The sequence below is a fragment of the Micropterus dolomieu genome, linkage group LG20, assembly GCF_021292245.1.
Source record: "Micropterus dolomieu isolate WLL.071019.BEF.003 ecotype Adirondacks linkage group LG20, ASM2129224v1, whole genome shotgun sequence".
NCBI lineage: Eukaryota > Metazoa > Chordata > Actinopteri > Centrarchiformes > Centrarchidae > Micropterus > Micropterus dolomieu.
The window spans coordinates 16,496,189-16,516,857 of record NC_060169.1 but is presented as its reverse complement, the minus strand read 5'-3'; the positions used below and the strand labels follow the sequence as shown (position 1 = coordinate 16,516,857).

At 40.2% G+C, this 20,669-nt stretch overlaps 1 protein-coding gene across 15 annotated transcripts in view; it reads left to right on the top strand.

The window, feature by feature from the left end:
- tjp1a (tight junction protein 1a) overlaps positions 1 to 20,669 on the top strand; it is a 109,212-nt gene that overhangs the window by 76,638 nt on the left and 11,905 nt on the right. For 10 of the 15 annotated variants that reach the window (XM_046032537.1, XM_046032531.1, XM_046032536.1 and 7 more), the window contains 19 exons: positions 2,199 to 2,255; positions 3,213 to 3,337; positions 3,580 to 3,682; positions 3,892 to 4,213; positions 4,436 to 4,542; positions 5,169 to 5,337; positions 5,571 to 5,700; positions 9,574 to 9,713; positions 9,971 to 10,076; positions 10,368 to 10,518; positions 12,427 to 12,535; positions 12,648 to 12,867; positions 13,919 to 14,103; positions 15,181 to 15,276; positions 15,856 to 15,882; positions 17,731 to 17,813; positions 18,185 to 18,395; positions 19,287 to 19,387; positions 19,488 to 19,838. In XM_046032537.1, the coding sequence (XP_045888493.1) occupies positions 2,199 to 2,255; positions 3,213 to 3,337; positions 3,580 to 3,682; positions 3,892 to 4,213; positions 4,436 to 4,542; positions 5,169 to 5,337; positions 5,571 to 5,700; positions 9,574 to 9,713; positions 9,971 to 10,076; positions 10,368 to 10,518; positions 12,427 to 12,535; positions 12,648 to 12,867; positions 13,919 to 14,103; positions 15,181 to 15,276; positions 15,856 to 15,882; positions 17,731 to 17,813; positions 18,185 to 18,395; positions 19,287 to 19,387; positions 19,488 to 19,838 (2,793 nt within the window). The remainder of the gene's footprint in view (positions 1 to 2,198; positions 2,256 to 3,212; positions 3,338 to 3,579; positions 3,683 to 3,891; positions 4,214 to 4,435; positions 4,543 to 5,168; positions 5,338 to 5,570; positions 5,701 to 9,573; positions 9,714 to 9,970; positions 10,077 to 10,367; positions 10,519 to 12,426; positions 12,536 to 12,647; positions 12,868 to 13,918; positions 14,104 to 15,180; positions 15,277 to 15,855; positions 15,883 to 17,730; positions 17,814 to 18,184; positions 18,396 to 19,286; positions 19,388 to 19,487; positions 19,839 to 20,669) is intronic. The other 5 variants (XM_046032534.1, XM_046032546.1, XM_046032545.1 and 2 more) reach the window with 3 other exon arrangements.

The window sequence follows — 20,669 nt, the reverse complement described above, 5'->3', positions numbered from 1 at the left end:
CTGGACCCCAAACCCAGATTAGATCTACAGTAAGTGTGGCGTAGGATAGTACCTACAGGGCAACCTGAAGTCACACTGCAGTGATCCCGCAATCCAGCCACATTGCTCCACAAATTCTGAAATAGCTTGTTTTCATTATTAATTACTCTGTCTTATCAATCAGTAGTTTTTTTATATATATAAAGTGTCAGAAAATAGTGAAAAAAGGCCGACTACTAGTTCCCAGAGACCAAGATGATGTATTGCTCAGTTTGTTCTGTTAATAGTCCAAAACCATTTCATTTGAAAAGACGGAACCAGCAAATGTTTTACTTGGAAAATGACTCCAATTCATAAATTATTCAGAACAGTTGTCTCTCTCAATCACTCTGTCATTTTAAACGTTTCTTGTTAACTTCTTGTTTAAATAAAATAGGTTATTTTTATTCTGTTAAGACAAAGTATCTAGGAAATCTGTATTCCCTTCTTTGTGTTCAGTTGCGTCATTTTCCCCAACAGTCCTACAGTATTGTGTGTCTGCATGTCAACAAACACCAGACACTCTAATCAGCTGGCTCTTGGTGTGTGTCCTCATCCCATGCAGTTGGCAGCATTGCACTGTGAACCTCTATAGTTAGGTTAAAGGGAAGGTGATGACAGTAATGATCATGATGATGTTGAAGATGATGGGTGAGCTGGTTTGGGGATTAGGTGATGATGAAGGGGTGAGCGAGTGAGATTATCACAATGATAGGGTGGACATGTGGCATGGTGTGTTATTTTAAAAAGCTGATTATAGAAGTTGTAGTAAATGAGCACCCTGCCACGTGTGGTCTTTTCCTTTCCCTGCCTCATTGGACTGTGCTCAGCAGACAGCTGTACTGTCAATCCTGCAGGCAGGACAGCAGCATTGCTTTATCCGATGGAGGGAAGCAGTGTAAAGCTGTAAAAAAAAAACAAACAAACACTGCTTTGACAGACACACAGTATCTGTTTGACCAAATGGAACTAACATTATCACATTCTTATAGTTTCATATTGGGGGCTTTCTGCCGTTTTCTGTGCTTTATGTGGAGTAAACAGGAATGATGAATCAAAGTGAAACACTGACAGACTGGAAGACACGTAAATGAAAATAAATAATAATAAAAGAGACAGCCTAAACTAAAAGGTGAATAATTCATAAAGAGAAACCTGTGTGATGTAACTGAATTAGAGAATAAGTGAAAGCAAAAGATGCTTGCCTAGCATCAGTTTAATCCGGCGTGGCAGTTAAGAGGAGCAGCTTAAATACCTTCTTTGCTTCAGCTCTCTCAGATGACCCAGCCAGGAATAATATAGGAATGTTCACTAAGTCTTCTGAATATCAGTCAGTCTCTGCTGGCTGCTTACTCATGCTGCTGTCTTTCATAATCTTTTCACATGTAGACTTTTAGGACTCCAGGACTTAGTCATGCAAATAAGCAGTCAAGTGTACCTTGCTGGTAGCCAAACAACAACTCTGTTTACTGAAACTGAACAGGATATGGAAACACTAGGTGTACATGTAGTTTTTAGACTGTCAATCTTATCTAAAGCTAAATATAAACTTTATTTTTTGTATGTAGAAGTTTGAGTCCGTGACATTATGGACGTCTTGCACCCTGGTAAAATGTGACCTTGTTGAGTTAGTGCTCTACTTTTTTTATAGGAAAAGAAAGATTTCATAATAAAAACATGTTTGAATACATACATATGATAAAAAGTCCTATATTGTGAAGTCGGTAATTGTCTTTAGATCTAATTGGTGTTCTAACCTGTTTTTAAAAAAACTGATGTAACTGAAGTATGCCATTTTACATACAGTTTATATGTAAAGTCATATGATGTATTTTGATATGCACTTATGGTGTTCACTTTTTCTTTATACTCTCAGAGAAGTGTTGAGTAACTTAGGGGAGGGTTTGCATAGGACTGCCTTGGGCAGGTATTTCTAATACTCTGTACCCCTTGTGAAAAATAAAAGACATCAGACCAGTGAATATAATAATAATATATATATAATATAATAATTACCATAGAGTAAAAACTAAAAAGGTTCAAAGACTGAGTACAAGAAGGGAAAATAACAAGCTTTACAAATATTTGTTGTAAGATTATTGAAATAGATTGCATTTTGATATATGTATGCACCTAATTATTGGCCTCAAAATAATGATCCTCTCCTTCTTGTGTTGCAGAGTGCAGCTATGGAGGAAACTGTCATATGGGAACAGCACACAGTGACCCTTCACAGGGTAAGTGTTTACAACTCTTTAATCCCTTCTTTCCTTTCTTGTCTTTTTTTCCTTTTCCTCTCTGCCTGCCTCTGGCACCTAATCCTGCAGTATGTCTTGCGTGTTCTTCACTTTTTACGTTCTGTCCTCTGCCAGTCCATTTCTTTTTGCTCTGTGTACTGAGAGGGCCAGCTGTAGGAGCAGGATGTGCGGTACTGAAACAATAGTCAGGGAACCCAGATGGCAGGAAACTAGGCTAAGGAAGACAGAAATCAGCATCCACTTCCTTACTGCTTCATTTCACTTCCTTCCTGTTGGCAACATACTCTTCTCCTTAACACAACTCCAGGGAAAGGGGGGGATGATTCCATGTGCTTTTTGTCCCGTGTAAAGTCACATGTAATTATGATAGATTACCTCCTAACCTAAGTAGCTAAGGTTGGTGCAAATAAGTCATTACCCCCTCTGGCACAGTCAGTATCGTCTCTAGTTAGTTGATGCTGTTGTGTCGTGGGATTTTGTCGAGCACCTGTCTAGACCGGCCTGCTTGGTGTAATCTAATTAGTAGGGGCTTTATTGAGGCTGAAAGAGCGACCCACTGTGGCCTGCGGCACCCACGCCTTGCAGCTGTCTTGTGTTGTTGTGGTTGTAAGATTAGCCATTTACATCACATGGCTTGCTCCCTTGGAGCGGGCTTTTGCATAAAACGTAGAAATTCTCCATGAAACCCTCTTGGAAAATTTGCAAAATAACGTGCAAATGCATAGCTTTGTTCTCGTCTCCAGTAAATGTCCCAGTGTTTTACTCTTTCACTGCACATAACACAGTGCATTATTTTTCTTAAATCAATTTCACTGATAATTAGCCAACAGAAAGCCTATTAGCCTGTTTTTATTTGCAACAAATCCTGGGGAAAGTCTAATGCATCTACCATTTATTCCATATCAGTGAGTGTAGTCTGTACTTCTGTGTGTGTAGGCCGCAGGCTTTGGATTTGGCATTGCCATCTCAGGTGGGCGAGACAACCCTCATTTCCAGAGTGGGGAGACGTCCATTGTGATATCCGATGTGCTGAAAGGAGGTCCTGCCGAGGGACTGCTACAGTAAGCGTTTTATTATTAATGCGGACTTATTTGCTGTATGATAAGATTTACACACAAAAGGGTTGTAGAAGCACTGAAAAGTAAGCTTAGTAAGTAAGTAAATATTAAGTATTTATATATCTTAAGTATAAGATATTTCCCCTGTTCTACTTTATTCTATATAACAATCTACCATCTTGGTATGAATTGTGTAGATTCACATGGATCTCTGCAGCTATTTTTTTTTTTTATTATTGTTTCAGAGAAAATGATCGAGTGGTGATGGTCAATGCCGTCTCTATGGACAACGTGGAGCATGCCTATGCTGTGCAGCAGCTCCGAAAGAGTGGCAAAAATGCAAAGATAGTAAGTTTCGTTTTTACCAAAGCTGTTTGAATCCCAGAAAGCCATGATGTAACAAAGCCTGATTTCATTATTGGGTGTCCACTCATTTCAAATTGCTGTTTGACAAAATGTTTTGCGCGACATTAGTGATATGGCCATCTTTACCTTGCTCGAGAGGGAGACCATAATAATTGCCTCTGTAACTCTCAAAACTTCTTGTCTATTTCTAGACTATTCGTCGGAAAAGGAAAGTGCAGATCCCTGTTTCTCGGCCAGGCGACAGGGAGACGATGTCGGAGCACGAGGAAGAGGACAGTGAAGAGGATGATGGCTATGAGCACCACAGTGGTGGCCAAAGTGCCTATGAAGGAGCCAGAGGAGGCACGGGCACTGGCAGGCGTCACGACCGTGAGCGCAGCAGCAGCGGCAGGCGGGATCACAGTGCCTCGAGGGAGAGGAGTGTGTCACCGCGCTCTGATCGCCGATCACAGACATCCTCTGCTCCATCCAGGCCTTCCAAGGTCACCCTTGTCAAGTCCCGCAAAAATGAAGGTGGGCAACACAATGTCCAAGCACTTGAAAAATTTGACTATGCATATTGTATTATATAAAACTCAAAAAGGATTAAAGAAATACTAAACAGATGATTAAAAAGATATGTGTACATGTAAACGGACATTCTCAACTTAACTGGTGTGGTCAGTGAGGGTCAATCAGAACTTAAATGAATGTGCCCTGTTAATATTACTTTGTTATGCTTATCAACTCTGAAAGTAGAATATGGACTGCGGTTGGCCAGCCACATCTTTGTGAAGGACATCTCCCCCGAGAGCCTCGCTGCCAGAGATGGAAACATCCAGGAGGGAGATGTTGTTCTTAAGGTGAGAGCAAAGAGAGATGTGTTTGCATGAATGAGCCTATGGGTAAGACAGGGTTTTTATAATTTCATTAAAGAAAGGAAGTATCAGGTATGAACTTAGCTAGTCTGCTGTGGCAATGTGAGGTCAGAGTTCATTAGTATGCAGGCTCAACAGCAGGAATAGACATTCCATCATTCCTTTGAATTTTGGTCCACTCTCTGAGTAGGGAAAAATTCTCCTTCACAGTAAAGAGATGCATTCAAAATACAATTTTGTGCATCAATTAGAATGAGGGAAGGCAGAGACTTTTTCTAGGTGAATGTGAGTGCAGGACAAATACCAATTGAAACAAATACTTGAATAAAGATAATGACAGTCCGCGTCTCTTACAATACAACATCTTAAACTTAAAAAGCATTGTATGCCTAATTATATGAAATGTTAATACACTTGTTTATAGCCTCCTCTACTTCTCCTTATTTAAGACATAATTCTTGATAATGTGAGGGAGAACTAGGCCATTCACTATTCATCTTCACCTTGTGGTGGTCCCATACTTTTCAAAAGCACAATGTGGGCTCTACAAGAACATTTGTGCAGTGAAAATAACTTGTTCTTGTGCCGACCCGCTCCTCCTTCACTGGCAGATCAATGGCACAGTTACAGAGAACCTATCACTGATAGATGCCAAGAAGCTGATTGAGAGGTCAAAGGGCAAGTTGAAGATGGTGGTGCAGAGAGATGAGCGAGCCACGCTGCTCAACATTCCTGACCTTGATGACAGCGTCCCATCTGCCAATAACTCCGACAGAGACGGTGAGACAACAGACATGTAACATTGCCTTGTTGGATTGCGCAAGCTGTTACTGTGTTTTTCCAAGACGTGTGTGTATGTATGTATATATGTGTGTGTGTGTGTGTGTGTGTGTGTGTGTATATGTATATATATGTATATATATGTATGTATATATATATATATATATATATATATATACACACACACACACATCAATGATTAAATGCTAATGCATTTTTAATTTGAATTTCAGACATTTCAGAAATACATTCACTGGCATCAGACCATTCCAACCGATCCCATGGGCGAGGTAGTAGATCTCGTTCTCCTGACAGGTCCGAACCATCGGACCGTCACTCACCTCGGCAGATGAGCAATGGCAGGTAAGTTAAGTACACATGCACGCACTTCTGACTGCAAATCTGGTGATGGGACACAGCTGTCACACCCGCCACAATCATAAATCTATACACCCACCACTCCAACTTCATACATCATGTTCGCAACCACAGTTTAGTGTGTGCTGACTAAGTACCTTGCACCGCTAATGCATAAATCAATAGATAAAGACATCGCATGCATGAAACATCACATTCCCTCTGGAGCCATCACTGAGTTCCAATAATGCCGTGCTCTGGGAGGGATTGATCCATCTCCTTGTGGACTAAGGTCTTGTCTTGAAAGTATACTAGATCTTTTAACCATTTTCTGTACAGAGAATCAGCTTCAGACTATATAAGATTGCCTCACCGTTATAGTCACTTTCTTCAATCATGCAAAGCTAGGTTTATTTAATATTTAAGACAATTTTTTCTCATGTTGCCATTACTCATGTAAGAGGCCTAAACATCAGTACTTGAAATAGGTTCTATATTTTATGATGCATATACTCTGTACACATTATGTACTATTCTTTCAAGTCATTTTAATGTCCATACTGTCTCTTTGTCCTCATCTTTTCTTACTGCCAGTTGGAGCTTCCAGTAAGTTGTCTTTCTAGTAGTTTAGAGGATGCATAGCTTCTTGTAGCTGATAAACACATAGATGAGAAAAGAGAGCTAGAGGAAGACATGAAAGTGAAACCATAGTTTCTGTCAGTCAGTGTGGAGCTTGGGCATTGTAAGATTATTAGGCAAGAACAAGATACTGAGCTTGACTGAATAACTTCCAGACTTGAGTCCAGTTGATAAAACAGGACTGGGGAGTGAAACAGGCTTTTGGGAACACGCCCATGCTAAATCTTTCAGTGCCTGCAATAAGAAAAGACAGATGGTACAGTATGTTGCTGATTTCTGCTCTCAGTAGAAGGTTCTGTTTGATACTGTGAAGTGGGAGCAGGTATTGAGTCAAGGGCCCGAATCCATGCTGCTTTCAAGCACTTGGATTGTACTGGCAGTCTCGTATAAACAGACCTCCATTTTATCATGTAGTCAGATGATTGTGATCTTGATGAGATGGAGGTCTCTCTCTGTGAGATTTGGGTGCCAAACCTGTTATTTATGATAAACTCTCCTCCAAAGGACAAAATGCAAAACTCACAAAAACTTTTTGGCCTTTTTACTATTACAAATTATTTTTACTTTTAGTATTACTTACATTGCTTGTTTTATGTGGACTACACACTTAAAACAACTGTTCTCGCTTAGTTCAGTATGCTGCTGCTAGTTTAGCTTTCTGGCTTACTAGTTGCTCATCAGTCATGACTAGATTAACCTCCAGTGCTGCCATTTCATTAGATGGTACATTGTGTCAGACTGTGGAGTAACTATACTTGTTTCAATGCAGGATGAGGGCAGGTTCACTGTTGCACAGATTACTTCCAATGTAAGTGAATGCATCCCTCCGATCACAGGCCAGTATGTGTTTGTTTTGAGCATTTCTCACTTGTACTTTCTCTGACCCCCTCTTTTATCTCTTACGTCTATATGACTGGTTGATCTGGTAAGCACATGAATTGTCAAAAGGAGTTGCACCTGCTTCTCATGTGGTTGTGGTTTGAGAAGTAACTGAGGCAATAACATCCTGACTGTCACTAGGCTGTGATGTAAGGGAATTCACTATCTCCCAGTTTAGGGGGGGAAAGGGGAATTTGACATACTTCCCACAGTGCTTTGCCCCAAGCCAGATGGTTTATTTAACCTGATTGGCTGTGGGGTGTAGAGGCATTCTTCTGCCGAGGGCACAACGATGTTCCATGTTTTTGAATACAACAGATCATCCTCTCAGTGAGCATGAGTATACTTTGTGCATAGACAAAAGCCTCCAAGTGTCGTTTTTTTTTTAAGGAATTGAACTCAAAATCCTCTTAATAAGTGTCATGGTTCAGCTTACAGACAGCTTTGTGTGAGTAATTCATTTTTGTTTTTAAAATGTTTTAGTTTTTGTGAATGATATGATTAATTATTTGATTCTTAGTTTACAAGAGTGAAATTGCTGCAGTTGGACCTTTTTTGTTTGTTTTGCAAAGAGATGTTTATAATTTCATATCAATCTCAAGCTTCAAAATATTTAAAGAACAAAACTGACGAGATATACTAGAGACTGTTATGCAGTGTAGACATTCAGTACCATATTTTGCATTGTTTGTTGATGTTCTGTGCAGCCACATCTCTCCCTCTCCTTCACTTTTTCGGTCTAACGCAGTTGCTTTCCCTTCCCTGTACCCCTACTGTAAGAATGTGTAAGCCAGCTGATTGAACAAAGGCTTCTGTCAAATGGTGTTTCTCAATGCGAAGCCTTTTTTTAGCACCATTCTGCATCAAGGAACAGCAGATTTAGGCCACAACACTCTCTCACTCCTCTTTCTGTCCCTTGCTGTTTGTCTCTCTTTTTGCAGACTCTCTCTCACTCCCTTTCTCATTCATCCATTGCACACACAGACGTACATTCTTGCACTCTCTCTTTCTCTCCCCCTCTTTCCCATTACAATTGTGTTATTTATCCTCAGGCTGCAGCTCTCATTTACCCTTCTCACTCCACAACAAACTCCCATACAGGTCTCTCTGATGTTAATTCTGCTGCACAGTTTCTTGTATGTAAAACTGAATTGTAATGAGAGCTGCTGGACAAATTCAGGGCCTAGAAAAGAGTGATTAGGTTTAACGGCTACACAACTGAGTTACACATTCAGTCAATGTGTACTAATGTACATACTGCATTTTTATTGTGTGAATATGGGTGACTATATAATACTATGTATTTCCCCTACACTATATTTTCATCCTGTATGAGCAAAAATGAGAGGCTGAGCATGGGAGAAGTTGCCTAGTCTGAACTGGTGGCACAGCCTGCACCTTCACATTCTTCTACAAAAGCTTCTGGATTCAGCTCAAGTACTGTGCCAGCAGGCAGTCATGTGACCACATTGGAATTCAACCATTGTTTCAAGCTGCAGAGTCCTTTCTTCTGTTAGACTTAGCCTACTATACTCTCTCTCTCACACACACTCACACACACACACACACACTCAGACACACACTCAGACACACACACACACTCAGACACACACTCAGACACAGACTCAGACACACACACACACACTCAGACACACACTCAGACACACACACACACACACACACACTCAGACACACTCAGACACACACACACACACTCAGACACACTCAGTTTTCCCTTGTTTGTTTTATCCAGGTTAAACAGGAACTTCTCAGTATCCTAACTCAAGAGTTTATGTTGGGAGACTTGGTCTGATTTTTCTTTCCCTGCCTGTGTGCTTTTATTGGAAAGGTTACTGAATGGTCAGGGAAATGAGAGTTTACATTAGTCTTCAAGAAAACTTTTATTTGGAAATTAAAACATTTATAAACCCTGTCTGCTCCGATTGAAATGAATATCAGTTCCTGTTTAGGAATGTGGTTTGCCATTGTCATACTGCATAGACCACACAATAAAAACAACAAAAAGAAAGAAAAAAAACAACTTTAACACATCCTTCTATTAATAGCTTATTGTCTTCTCATCCAGTATTCTGACAATGTGCCCTCATCACGTAATTCATGGTCCCTGCTGTTTCCTTTTGGGTTCATTTTAGCATCTGTATCTTTCTGGGGTTATCAGCACAGGACCAAACTATGTAAACACTTACAGAACACGTGAGGTCATTCTTACACACACTGAAATCAGTGAAGATGTCAGAGTCATTTAAGGAATACATTCGGTTTTGAAACTGTCTTTGTTTCTAGCATTCATGGTGCACACATACTGAATTGTTATATGTTATTTTTGTTTGGTTATTGCAGCCATCGAAGTCGAGATGACGATCGCATATCCAAACCAGGGGCCATATCCACACCAGTGAAAAGCTCTGATGATGGCGTGTTGTCACTGGCCAGTGATCAGGCCAACTTCAGAGATGACAAACTGTTACCTCCGCTGCCAGGTACAGAAACCTCTGCTCCTCAGCGCTAGGGATTAGTGTAGGATCTCGTGTTTGTCTCAGCTCCTTTTGTATTTCTCCATCTCGTTGTCATTATTACAGTACAGTTCCAATTAGGTCTAATCGCAAAGAGACGTTCACTAAGACTTAGTCTGCACACTGCTGTAGTTTAATCAAGTTTCCTATAGAGCTGTGTCTAAAGACAAATTAATATTAAGACAGCGAGTTATTCTACTTTCTGTGTTTTGTATTTGTGGCAGAACCAAAGCCAGTTTATGCACAGCCTGGTCAGCCTGACGTGGACCTGCCAGTCAGCCCCTCCGATGCCCCTGTACCCAGCGCCGCTCATGATGAAAGCATTCTCAGGTAAATGTCCAAGATGCTCTCATCCAAAGCACCTTGCAGTATAATTGCATATGTTATTCACTTTGATAATATGAGTGAGTGAAAATTGTCATACCTTCCATTTACTTAAAATTTAGTTAATATAATGACAGAGATTCTGGTGAGCTTTTGTTTTGCCTTTTTCTGTTACACAACATTCTGCTTGCTTGGATAACTGGCTGTGTTTTGTGTCTCTTTAAGTTATTGTTTTTAAGTCCATTGTTTGCTGACCTTTTTGCTCCGTAATACCCGTCTAACTGTTTACCTCTGCAGGCCAAGTATGAAGCTGGTCAAGTTCAAGAAGGGAGAGAGTGTCGGACTACGGTTAGCAGGAGGGAACGACGTGGGAATTTTTGTGGCAGGAGTTTTGGAGGACAGTCCTGCAGCTAAGGAGGGGCTTGAGGAGGGAGACCAGCTTCTCAGGGTACGCTATCGTCCATCACTTAAACAACATAGCTTTAGTTACCTGATTGTTTGTTGTTTTTTTTTAAACATGTAAACTGTGTGAAATGTAGTTTTTTAAATAGTTGTGAGGGATTAAGAGAAATTTGCTGGAAATGTTCACCAGTTTTTAAGATGTGTACATGATACATATTTCACAGGGGGGGAGTGTGGCAGACAGCAGTTCAGTGGTTTGAAAGGAAAAAACATTAGTCATTGCTTTGTGTTCAAAATAATTCTACCCAAAGTCGGGCTAAAAACTGAACTGAGTAGATCTAAGTTCGTTTTCACAGCTGAAGTGAACTATTTATAACATTCTGCAAAAACTGTCCTCTTCTCCAGCTGAGGTCCTTTCATTGCACTGTCAGTCAATGCGTTCCAAGAAAAAAAAAAAAACTCCTCAGGCAACACTGTCATTTATCAAATATGCCAGCCTTGGTTGGAAAAAAAATGGACAGTGGTAGGGGAGAGAAATCTACTGCACAAAAAACACAGGTTTTACAGTAACCAGGGGTGTGTAAATGTATTCTATGTATTCTCTTATTACCTTGTTGATTGTGTGCGCATGGAACGTAGTGCATCTCTTTCTCCTCTGTCACAGTGCCTTGTCCTAGTATTATGCAGCTTGTAAGATTATTCTAAGGTATTGTTTTCTGTCACAGTTTGTTCTAGTGAGACTTGGGGAGAGAAAAGTCCATCTCACAAGTGTGAAGGTGGGAAGAACATCTGGTGTTATTGTCAAAATAGATGAGCAGTTGCTTCCCACACTAACTTAGATAATCGGTGGTGAAACTATGTGATCCCGTAGCCACAATAGTTTTATTTCTGTGTAAAGAGATCTTGGGAATACAGTACAATGTTTCTGTCAGTCTGTGAGTCATTCTGGCCTCTGCCTCGCCTCAAAACCCCCCTTGTTTCCAGTGTGAAGTCACAATGGAGGTCGTTCTTGCACTCTAACCTCTGAACAGTTGACTCTCTGTTCCACTGGATACTAGAGTAACATTGTTGATGGGATGATGGAAACCCTCTTGATGTCAGTGTTGGATCCATTCTGACGTGTTTATACAGCAACCAAGGATTGCACCTGCTATGTTTAAGGCTGCAACTGCAAAGCTGTGTAGAAGAGGCTGAATACTTAGCCACATTGTTTTTTCCCCTCTGACATTAACATTTATAGACTACATTTATCTGATAAACAAAGCCATCTATTACCTTATATCTGTTTTGAACTGAATGTACTATGTCTTCGGTACCTCCCACTCCACAGCGTAGATCTCTTTTTGTGTCTGTGTGTGTTCTCTGCACTGTACAAACACATCGTAGAGACTTCCAGGACATTGTTTTCCATCTTTGGATGGTTTCCCTTTGGTCTTGGTGTGCTAGTGGAGATAAAGACGTCAAGCCCTCCTGTTTCTGGGAAGGATAAAGGTGTCTTTCTGAGGTTCAGTGATTCCGTCCATATGTTTCTGGTTCCCCTGCTGCACCTCTAGCAGAGTCAATAAACAGCAGTTATTGTGTTTGGGACAGCAGCGGGAGACTAGGAGGAGGCTGCTCAGTTGTAGTGGGAGTACATCGCCCTGTTTTCTCTTTGCTCATGTTCCTTTTATTCTGTGAGAAATAAATGAGTCATAATGGGGTTTTATTTTTTAGTTAAAAAATAAATAAAATTGTTGTTGAAAGTTGAAAAACGGGAGCGAAGTAAGCTTTAATACTGTAGCTTTAAGCAATTCTTTAAACATTTAACAATGAGGATTTAAAACACATTAGGATCAAGTTGGCCTTCAATAATATGAGATTAAGAGTTTATAATTAAATTTTCTGTTCTGTATGATAGTTCACTAGTCATTTAATTGGACTGTAAATTGATGTCTTCTGTTCTGCATCTCTGTAGGTGAACAATGTGGACTTTACTAACATCATCCGGGAGGAGGCTGTGCTGTTTCTGCTGGATCTCCCAAAAGGAGAGGAAGTTAATATTCTGGCTCAGAAGAAGAAGGATGGTGAGTGATGACAGTATATGTACTGTGGCGGTAGCGTAAACGCATCAGTAATCAAGAACGGCACATTTAAAAGGTTGTCATCATCTCTTGTTGTTTTCTGTTTTTTCTTTAGTGTATCGGAGGATAGTGGAATCGGACGTGGGTGACTCCTTCTACATCCGTACACATTTTGAATATGAAAAAGAGTCACCGTATGGGCTGAGCTTCAACAAGGGCGAGGTGTTTCGCGTAGTAGACACGCTCTACAACGGCAAATTAGGCTCCTGGCTCGCTATCCGTATTGGCAAGAACCATCAAGAAGTGGAAAGGGGCATCATCCCCAACAAGAACAGGTAAAAGAAGTTTCAGGTCACACCTTTAATACCTGTACCACTTGATCTGCCACTTTGTGAATGGGCAAGGGAGGAGGCAAATGAATAGAAGCATTGTGATTGATCTAGGAGCAGCAAGAAAATATTTGAGAGCTGATTATTTCCATCAATTACTTGTGCAGTCTACTCTATTTAACACATTTATCATGATTTGTACTAATTGTTTCTGTAAATTTGAAGAAAAAGCTTATAAAAAAGTTATAGAATAAGTTGTTATAGTCTGTTTTTAAACTGTAAGTTTTTAAAGTATGGCATATTTAGGTTTGTGAGGCCTATGTGTCTGAGGATATGTAATATAGATCATGATGTGGCCAACAGCATTGTTTTATCTAGGCCTCAACAGCCTCTGGCAGTGTTTACACAGCGATTCCTCACTGTCCTGCTGACAGAAAAGGCATAGCTTCCCACACGCTGCATGCATTTTTGTCACAATCAGTAAGCATTGTGAAATACATCTGAGCTTCTCTGCCAAGTTCTAACTCCACCCTGGATATTCTTTAAAAACATAAAACCCTAAAATCACACTGAGAATTCATTAGTATTTTGTAGGTACATATTTATGTATATCGGAGCATCACTAAAATGTGTATATCAAAGTAATCTGTGTCGTTATCTTGGGGAGAATAACCTGAAAGAAATGCGTTTGCAGATATCAAAATGGTGACTGTTATTTTGCTAGTATGCAGTATTTTATCAATTATGTCTTATTAATGCTCTTTATAATAGGAATATTGAGCTATACATTAGATTGGACTAGCCCCCAAGACAATCTTTTCAATTAGCCTTAAAATAAAATGGGTTTTAAGCCATCAGCAGCATTTGTTCAGTCAGTAATGGCAAGCTCTATAATTAGTCTGTCAAGGATTTACAACTCAGTATAGTACCAGTCTATTGCCATGACTTTTCTTCAAAGAATAGTAAGCTGAATGCTATATACATGAACTATCTAAAAGTGGCCTTGATTGCAGTTTTGACCTGACAGCTGACCTTTCTCCTACTCTTCTGTGTCCAGAGCTGAACAGTTATCCAGTGTGCAGTACACCCTCCCCAAAACACCTGGGGGCGACAGAGCGGACTTCTGGAGATTTCGAGGATTGCGAAGCTCCAAGAGGAATTTGCGGAAGAGCAGGGAGGACCTGTCAGCCCAGCCAGTTCAAACAAAGTTCCCTGCCTATGAAAGGGTGGTGCTGAGGGAAGGTAAGCGTTCATAGGTGATGGCAGTAACAACAATCAACTGGAGACTCCCATATATCTTAATACTTTTATTGTAGGCAAGAATTTACGAAGTAGTGGACAGATTTCAACCATTTAGCTAAAAGAAACACAAGGCCCTTCACAGCACTTGGGAGTTCCAGCTAACTAAAATTATTTTGTACATTCACAAAGTTTATAGTGTCATATAAACCTTCAACTCACATCATTACAGACAAAAGTACAGCTTAGATATTTAGATTTTTACCTGTTATCTAATTTGGTTGTGTGAAACTACATTTACATTTTTTGGATGTAGAGGTTGTATTATGCTTTTTGTGCATGTAACAGGTTTGCAAAGTGAAAAAGCCCAAAGTTCCCATCTCCCACAGAAAACTCTGCTCTGAACTGCCTGAAAACAGCTCAATTGTAGTCCGGCAGTTTCCCTTTCATCCCTGTGACGACACAAGGATGAAAGCAAAATGCGCGTCATATAATGCGCGCAAGTGGCTAGTTCGACACTCGCTAAACAACACCTGTGGAAAAACACTGAGCTGCTGCACACACACCTCCTCTCCCTTCCAAACACTAGCTATCCTCCAGGCAGTCAATGAACATAAAGTTGTTACTGCGATGTAGAGACAGAACTCAGTTCTCAAAACTTTATTGATGAAACATACATTTGTTACAGATTAATAACTCACCACTCTGAAACTCTTGCTCCAGTCCATGTTGCTAAGCTGGTAAGGGGAACATATACAGCTGAACTGAAGCCGTGTTTACCGGTTTCTCACTGACCCGAAGCTACTCTGCTTCTGATTGGCTAGTAGTCCTTAACTAGGAACTGCGCATGTGCAACTCCCAACAAAGATCATTTAGAGACAAGATGTATCACTCCATAGCTAAAACGAAGCCTTCAACACACAGGGTGAAAAGAGGAGCTGCAGCAATGTGCAGTATGACAAAAAATATGGTGTTTTTTGAAAATTTAACCATGTAAACCTGTTCTGGTACAACCCCTAAATAGGATTTTGAACCTGAAAATGAGCATAATCTCCATGACATGGTCTTGTTTTTGTACAGCTGGTTTCCTGAGGCCCGTGGTTATCTTTGGGCCAATAGCAGACGTGGGCAGAGAGAAACTGGCCAGGGAGGAGCCAGACATTTTTGAACTAGCAAGTAAGTAATAAAGTCGTCTCCCTCTGTTCATGTTTTCTGTAGTGTCCTACTGTGTGTCTTGCATTGATAGGAGACCAGACTGTTAATTTACTCAAGACACATCGCTAAAGCTGTGGGTTGTTTAACTTATTCACAGTAGCATTCAAGTATCTGATAGATGATGACCTTACTGTTGAGTCAGTACCTCTATTGTGTTAGATTTTTTTCTGCTGCTTAACACCAGAACACTACTACAGCTGTTTTTTTTTAGTAGTCATTTAGTCAAGATATGTCCGTTGTTTCCTTTGTTTGTTTGTAGCTTCTCTCTTCCTTTCACTCTTCTACACTCCAAGCAGATATGCACACTCCTTTTTATTTCAGTCCTCATCCACTGCCTCTTATTGGAATTGCTAGCTTCTATAATATGTGGTTTTTATTTCAACACTCAGTATTGAATTCCAATTACTGTAAGTGCACAAACACACGTGCCAGCGCAACCACACACATATTCAGCACACACCCACATAAAAAGTGATTCCATTCCTTGATGTTTATTTGTGTGACTCCAGTGATGTTTGTGTGACTGTATTTTCTTTTCAGAAACACAGCAACATCAAGGAGGGGAAAGTACGTCACTTAGTGCATCAACTTCTGTTTGTTTTACTTGATTCAGTGAATGGCAGATAATCTATAAACTGGTGTTTCTTGGCTAGCTGACCTATATATGTTTAAACAATGTGTATAGGGGAATAGCACTTGATTTAGGAATTCACATTTGTCACTACAATTGGAGATACTTGTTTTAGTATATATTAGCATGATACACAGTCTTGGAAAATGAATCACCAAACACAGGAAAAATGCAATATCATACTTGCGCACGGTTAGTTTTAAAATGACAGAGTTGCAGACTTATTTTAGTGTAATTGGAAAGAAAATACCCATGATATTGTATTTGACTCACTGACTAAAATTCTAGCAATCAAAATGGCATAGTTATCAATTATATTTATTTAAGAGTTTAAAAAGCTCTGCTGCATTCGTATGGATCACATTTTGCACATCCAAACCAGTTCAGGAAGATGTCTTCATAGATTGGATTTATCTGTCATTGAAATTTGATTGGAAAATGCTGTTGAGAATGTATTTTTCTTTTCCACTTTACATGTTTTTGCCCAAATTTAAGTCTCTAAGGAACTGTGTGTCATTGTGATATTGCATGGTGCATAATGGAAGAGATTAGCGAATTATGATTAATGTACAGTATCCTTAAATCATAGTTAAATTTAGTGGTATTCCCCTCTTAATGCCAGGTTGCATCATGTTAAAAAGACAAACAGCAAGACAGCATGTGAAGCTGGGCAGTTAATATGCCATGAAAACTGACTTGCTTTTTAACAAAATCATAAGGAAATGATACAATTATATAGGATATACTTGGAGTTCAAAACGTTGACACCAATTTTTATGCTTTTTGTACTAATTGTTGCCTATAAAATTCCACATGCTAACAATGATTGGCAGCAAATCAAAATGGCATTAACTGGCCAACTGAAGGCTTTGCCCAGAAAAAATGCCCACAATACCACCCATAATAATACACAGCACATAGTACTTATGAAATAAGATTACTTAACCATCGAAGCAGTCTATTTATGTCTTATATTGTATCCTAAAATAAATTTCACTATACTGTGTGTATTCAGAGACATTATCCGTATAGGAATGCAGCAAATTGTCACCAGATATTTAGGTAGCAGGTGTTTAAGTGTATCAGTAAGAAATTTGATCAAAATCGCTCATTTAATGGCTTACAGTTCGGGCTACAATTAAACCATGAACAAAATGTTTTTGGGTAGTTTTGAGAAGTATTTGCAGATAATAGATCCTATTCGAAGGTTAGAAATTAAGCCTCGCCCTGTCATGTGTTTAAGTCATTACTATACTAAACATCCTGTTGAGATGATTGCCCTCTCCTGAACCTTGTGTGTCTAGGCAGGAAACCATTGCTTATCTTTATATAAATCATAAACCCCTCTACACATCCTTGCTTAAATCCTTGAGGCTTACAATGGCACTGTATTCACATTAATCCCAAATGACCCTCATGCTCTTGTATGTGCATATTTCATGTCGGTGTTTCTCACATAACGCATTTCTTGCACCATAATTATAGATGCACGCACACATGAATTATACACCAAATTTAATTTCCCTAAACCTACCCAAAATAGACTATTGCATGAATTGGCTGCTGTCCTCATTTTTGTTTTTAGTCACTAGCTATTTTTCTTTTATAAACGTACACTTGTCCTCTCCTGTACGGAGATTATTCTTCTGTATTTAAAAGCTCTATTTATGGGAGTCGACAACTGCACACTACGAGTGTGTCTAATTGGGGCACAGCCTGTGTTTATTGTTGTTTGTCTTTTGTGTTGATATGGTGCAGTAATTCTGTCCATTTGTCTGCCGTAGAGAGTGAACCCAGGGATGCAGGAACTGACCAGAAAAGCTCGGGCATCATCCGCCTGCACACCATTAAACAGATCATTGACCGGGTGAGAAGAGCTAGATATGCACAGACCATTAAAGATAAAGGCAAATGGTAAAAATAGACACATCTTTTAACAGATTTGTTACGGTAATGAAAATATGGCAGATAGCCACAATGATGTGTACAGCTCACTGCTGCCCTCTGGTGTACTGCACTCTAATGATGTTAGTTGCCCGAACCTCAGCAAAGTGGTGGAAACTAATTGAGACCGATGAGCTGACCTCTTACAAGGCTTCAAAATCTGCCACACAGTATGTGAAAAATCATGTTGGCCATATGCTCAGTCTGTCAACAGAGTGGAAACTACCTAGGACCTTACTGAAATAAACACATTAACAACACATTTATGTGTTTATTTGTGTTTTGTGTATGAAGGACAAGCATGCAGTGCTGGACATCACCCCTAATGCAGTGGACCGTCTGAACTATGCTCAGTGGTATCCAATTGTGGTGTTTCTCAACCCAGACACCAAGCAGGGCGTGAAGAACATGAGGACCCGTCTCTGCCCTGAGTCTAGGAAGAGCGCCAGGAAGCTCTATGACCGAGCGCTTAAATTAAGGAAGAGCAACCACCACCTCTTCACCAGTGAGTCCATCGGGAGGGAGAGAGAGAGAGAGAGGGTTAGATGGGGATTTCAAACTAAGGGGGGTGGAAGACATTTTACAGAGGGCAAAGACACATTTCAAAGGCGGTTGACACTTGAGTGTCGCGGTGGGGGCTGTGGCTACACGGCACTTGTGCTGGCCCTGTTCTGTCAGACTTCTTACAAAAGCTTGTTCAGCACAGAAGAGCACCGTCGGGCCCCTTTCTCAGCATGCATTCTTCCCGTCAAGGGATATGGTGTTACCATGCTTTAGGAGCATCTGTTGGTGATAAACATGTTTAGAGAGCATTTTGCTTGGCTCACATTCAGCCTTTGCACACACACAAATTCTTGAATAAAATCTTCTGTCCAAACAGTTATTACACCACAAACTGCATCTGCGTACTACGCCTTTATCCACTGGTTTTCATTTGAGAGGTTTTCTCAAAATCAAGCCACATAATGATGTTCTGCTATAATTGATGTTTATAAAACTGGGAAACCAATAAATTTGGAATATTTACTAAAATGCACAAGGCAAGAGATTATTAGTATCACTTCCCTGTGTGTTGTGAATGGTTTGCACATTTTATTCAAAAACGGTTACTTATGAAGAAGAAGAAGAAGAAATTTGCACTTTAGCAGCATAGTCAACAATCTTTGGTTCCCAAGTAAGAAAATTGCTTGAGCAACTTAAAAATTATCCTTTCACAGACATTATGCCAATCATGTAAAAGTGGCAGAGCATTTGTGAGTTAGAGTTCATGTCTAAAATGAACTTTTATTTATGATGCTGTGGTTTTACTTAATTGCTAATTAAGTAAATGTTCATACTTATTTCATTGTAGAGATGTTTTTTATTCTCTTCTGCTCTTCTCTCTTTGTGTATTCAGCAACCATTAACTTGAACAACATGAATGATGGTTGGTTTGGAGCGCTGAAAGAGATAATCCAGCAGCAGCAGAACCAGCTGGTGTGGGTTTCAGAGGGCAAAGTAAGACCCCCCCCCCTGTCTCACACACACACACACACACAGACAGACAGACAGACAGACATTTCTTACTCCCTCTCTCCCTTTACCTTTTGTTTTCCAGGCTGATGGGACAGCTGAGGATGACCTTGACATCCACGACGACCGACTGTCCTACCTGTCGGCGCCAGGTAGTGAGTATTCCATGTACAGCACCGACAGCCGCCATACCTCCGACTACGAGGACACGGACACAGAGGGTGGAGCCTACACTGACCAGGAGCTGGATGAAACACTGAATGACGATGTGGGTCCTCCCACGGAGCCTGCCATCACCCGCTCCTCTGAGCCTGTCCGTGAGGACCCACCGGTCATCCAGGAGCCCCCTGGCTACGCTGGTTACCAGCACACAGTGCAGCCGGACCCCCTGAACCGCATCGACCCAGCTGGATTCAAGGCACCAGTGCCGCAGCAGGTAGCGTTTCTGAGAGCTGCACGTCTTCCCTGTTGTCTGGAGGACGTGGTGTGCGTTAGAAGGGTTTTCTGGAAGCGCTATTGAAGGCACTTTTTTATTTTTACAGTTACAAAACTACTGTTACAAAACAATATCAGTGGGAAAGTGAAACCCGTTGTGGTCAGGTATTTATCGCAACATATAAATATTATATATAACATATATATATATATATACATATACATATATCTCTATATTTATTATATTATTTATTTCTATGTTTGTTGATTGATGTTTGTGAAAGTGTGTTTTTTATTTTTGAAAAGGAGAAGAACTTGAAGTTTTACTGTTACTCTTGTACTCTGTATTACCACAAGCTGTCTTATTGGTGTGACTGTTGCTGATGTCACTGGGAGAAGAAACTTATGTCTAAGTGTCTGTACCAGTAATCACCTATGTGCACTTCCTACCTTTGTTTTACCTATGACTGGGACTGTGACAATACGAAACTAGAAAGTATTATGTGCATGTTGGAAATGCCAGTGTTAACCCAGTGTACCTGTGAAATGTATTAATCAAAACCCGATTGGCCGTTGTGATATCCAAATCTTAACATTTGTCGTCTCATGATGTGTTAATGAACATAAAAGGGGGGAAAAAGGAGAAACTACTGTATTGTAACTGCAGCATTAAAATCAAGTTAGTATACTATAACAATGAAAACTTGTCCTGCTGCTAATTCCTAACTCTCACATGCCATTCGTTGATCTACAGCTATTGTTAAATGCGGAGGCGGGTGATTGGTTATTTGAATCAGTGTAAGATGTAGGCACAAATGAGGAGCAGACCGTT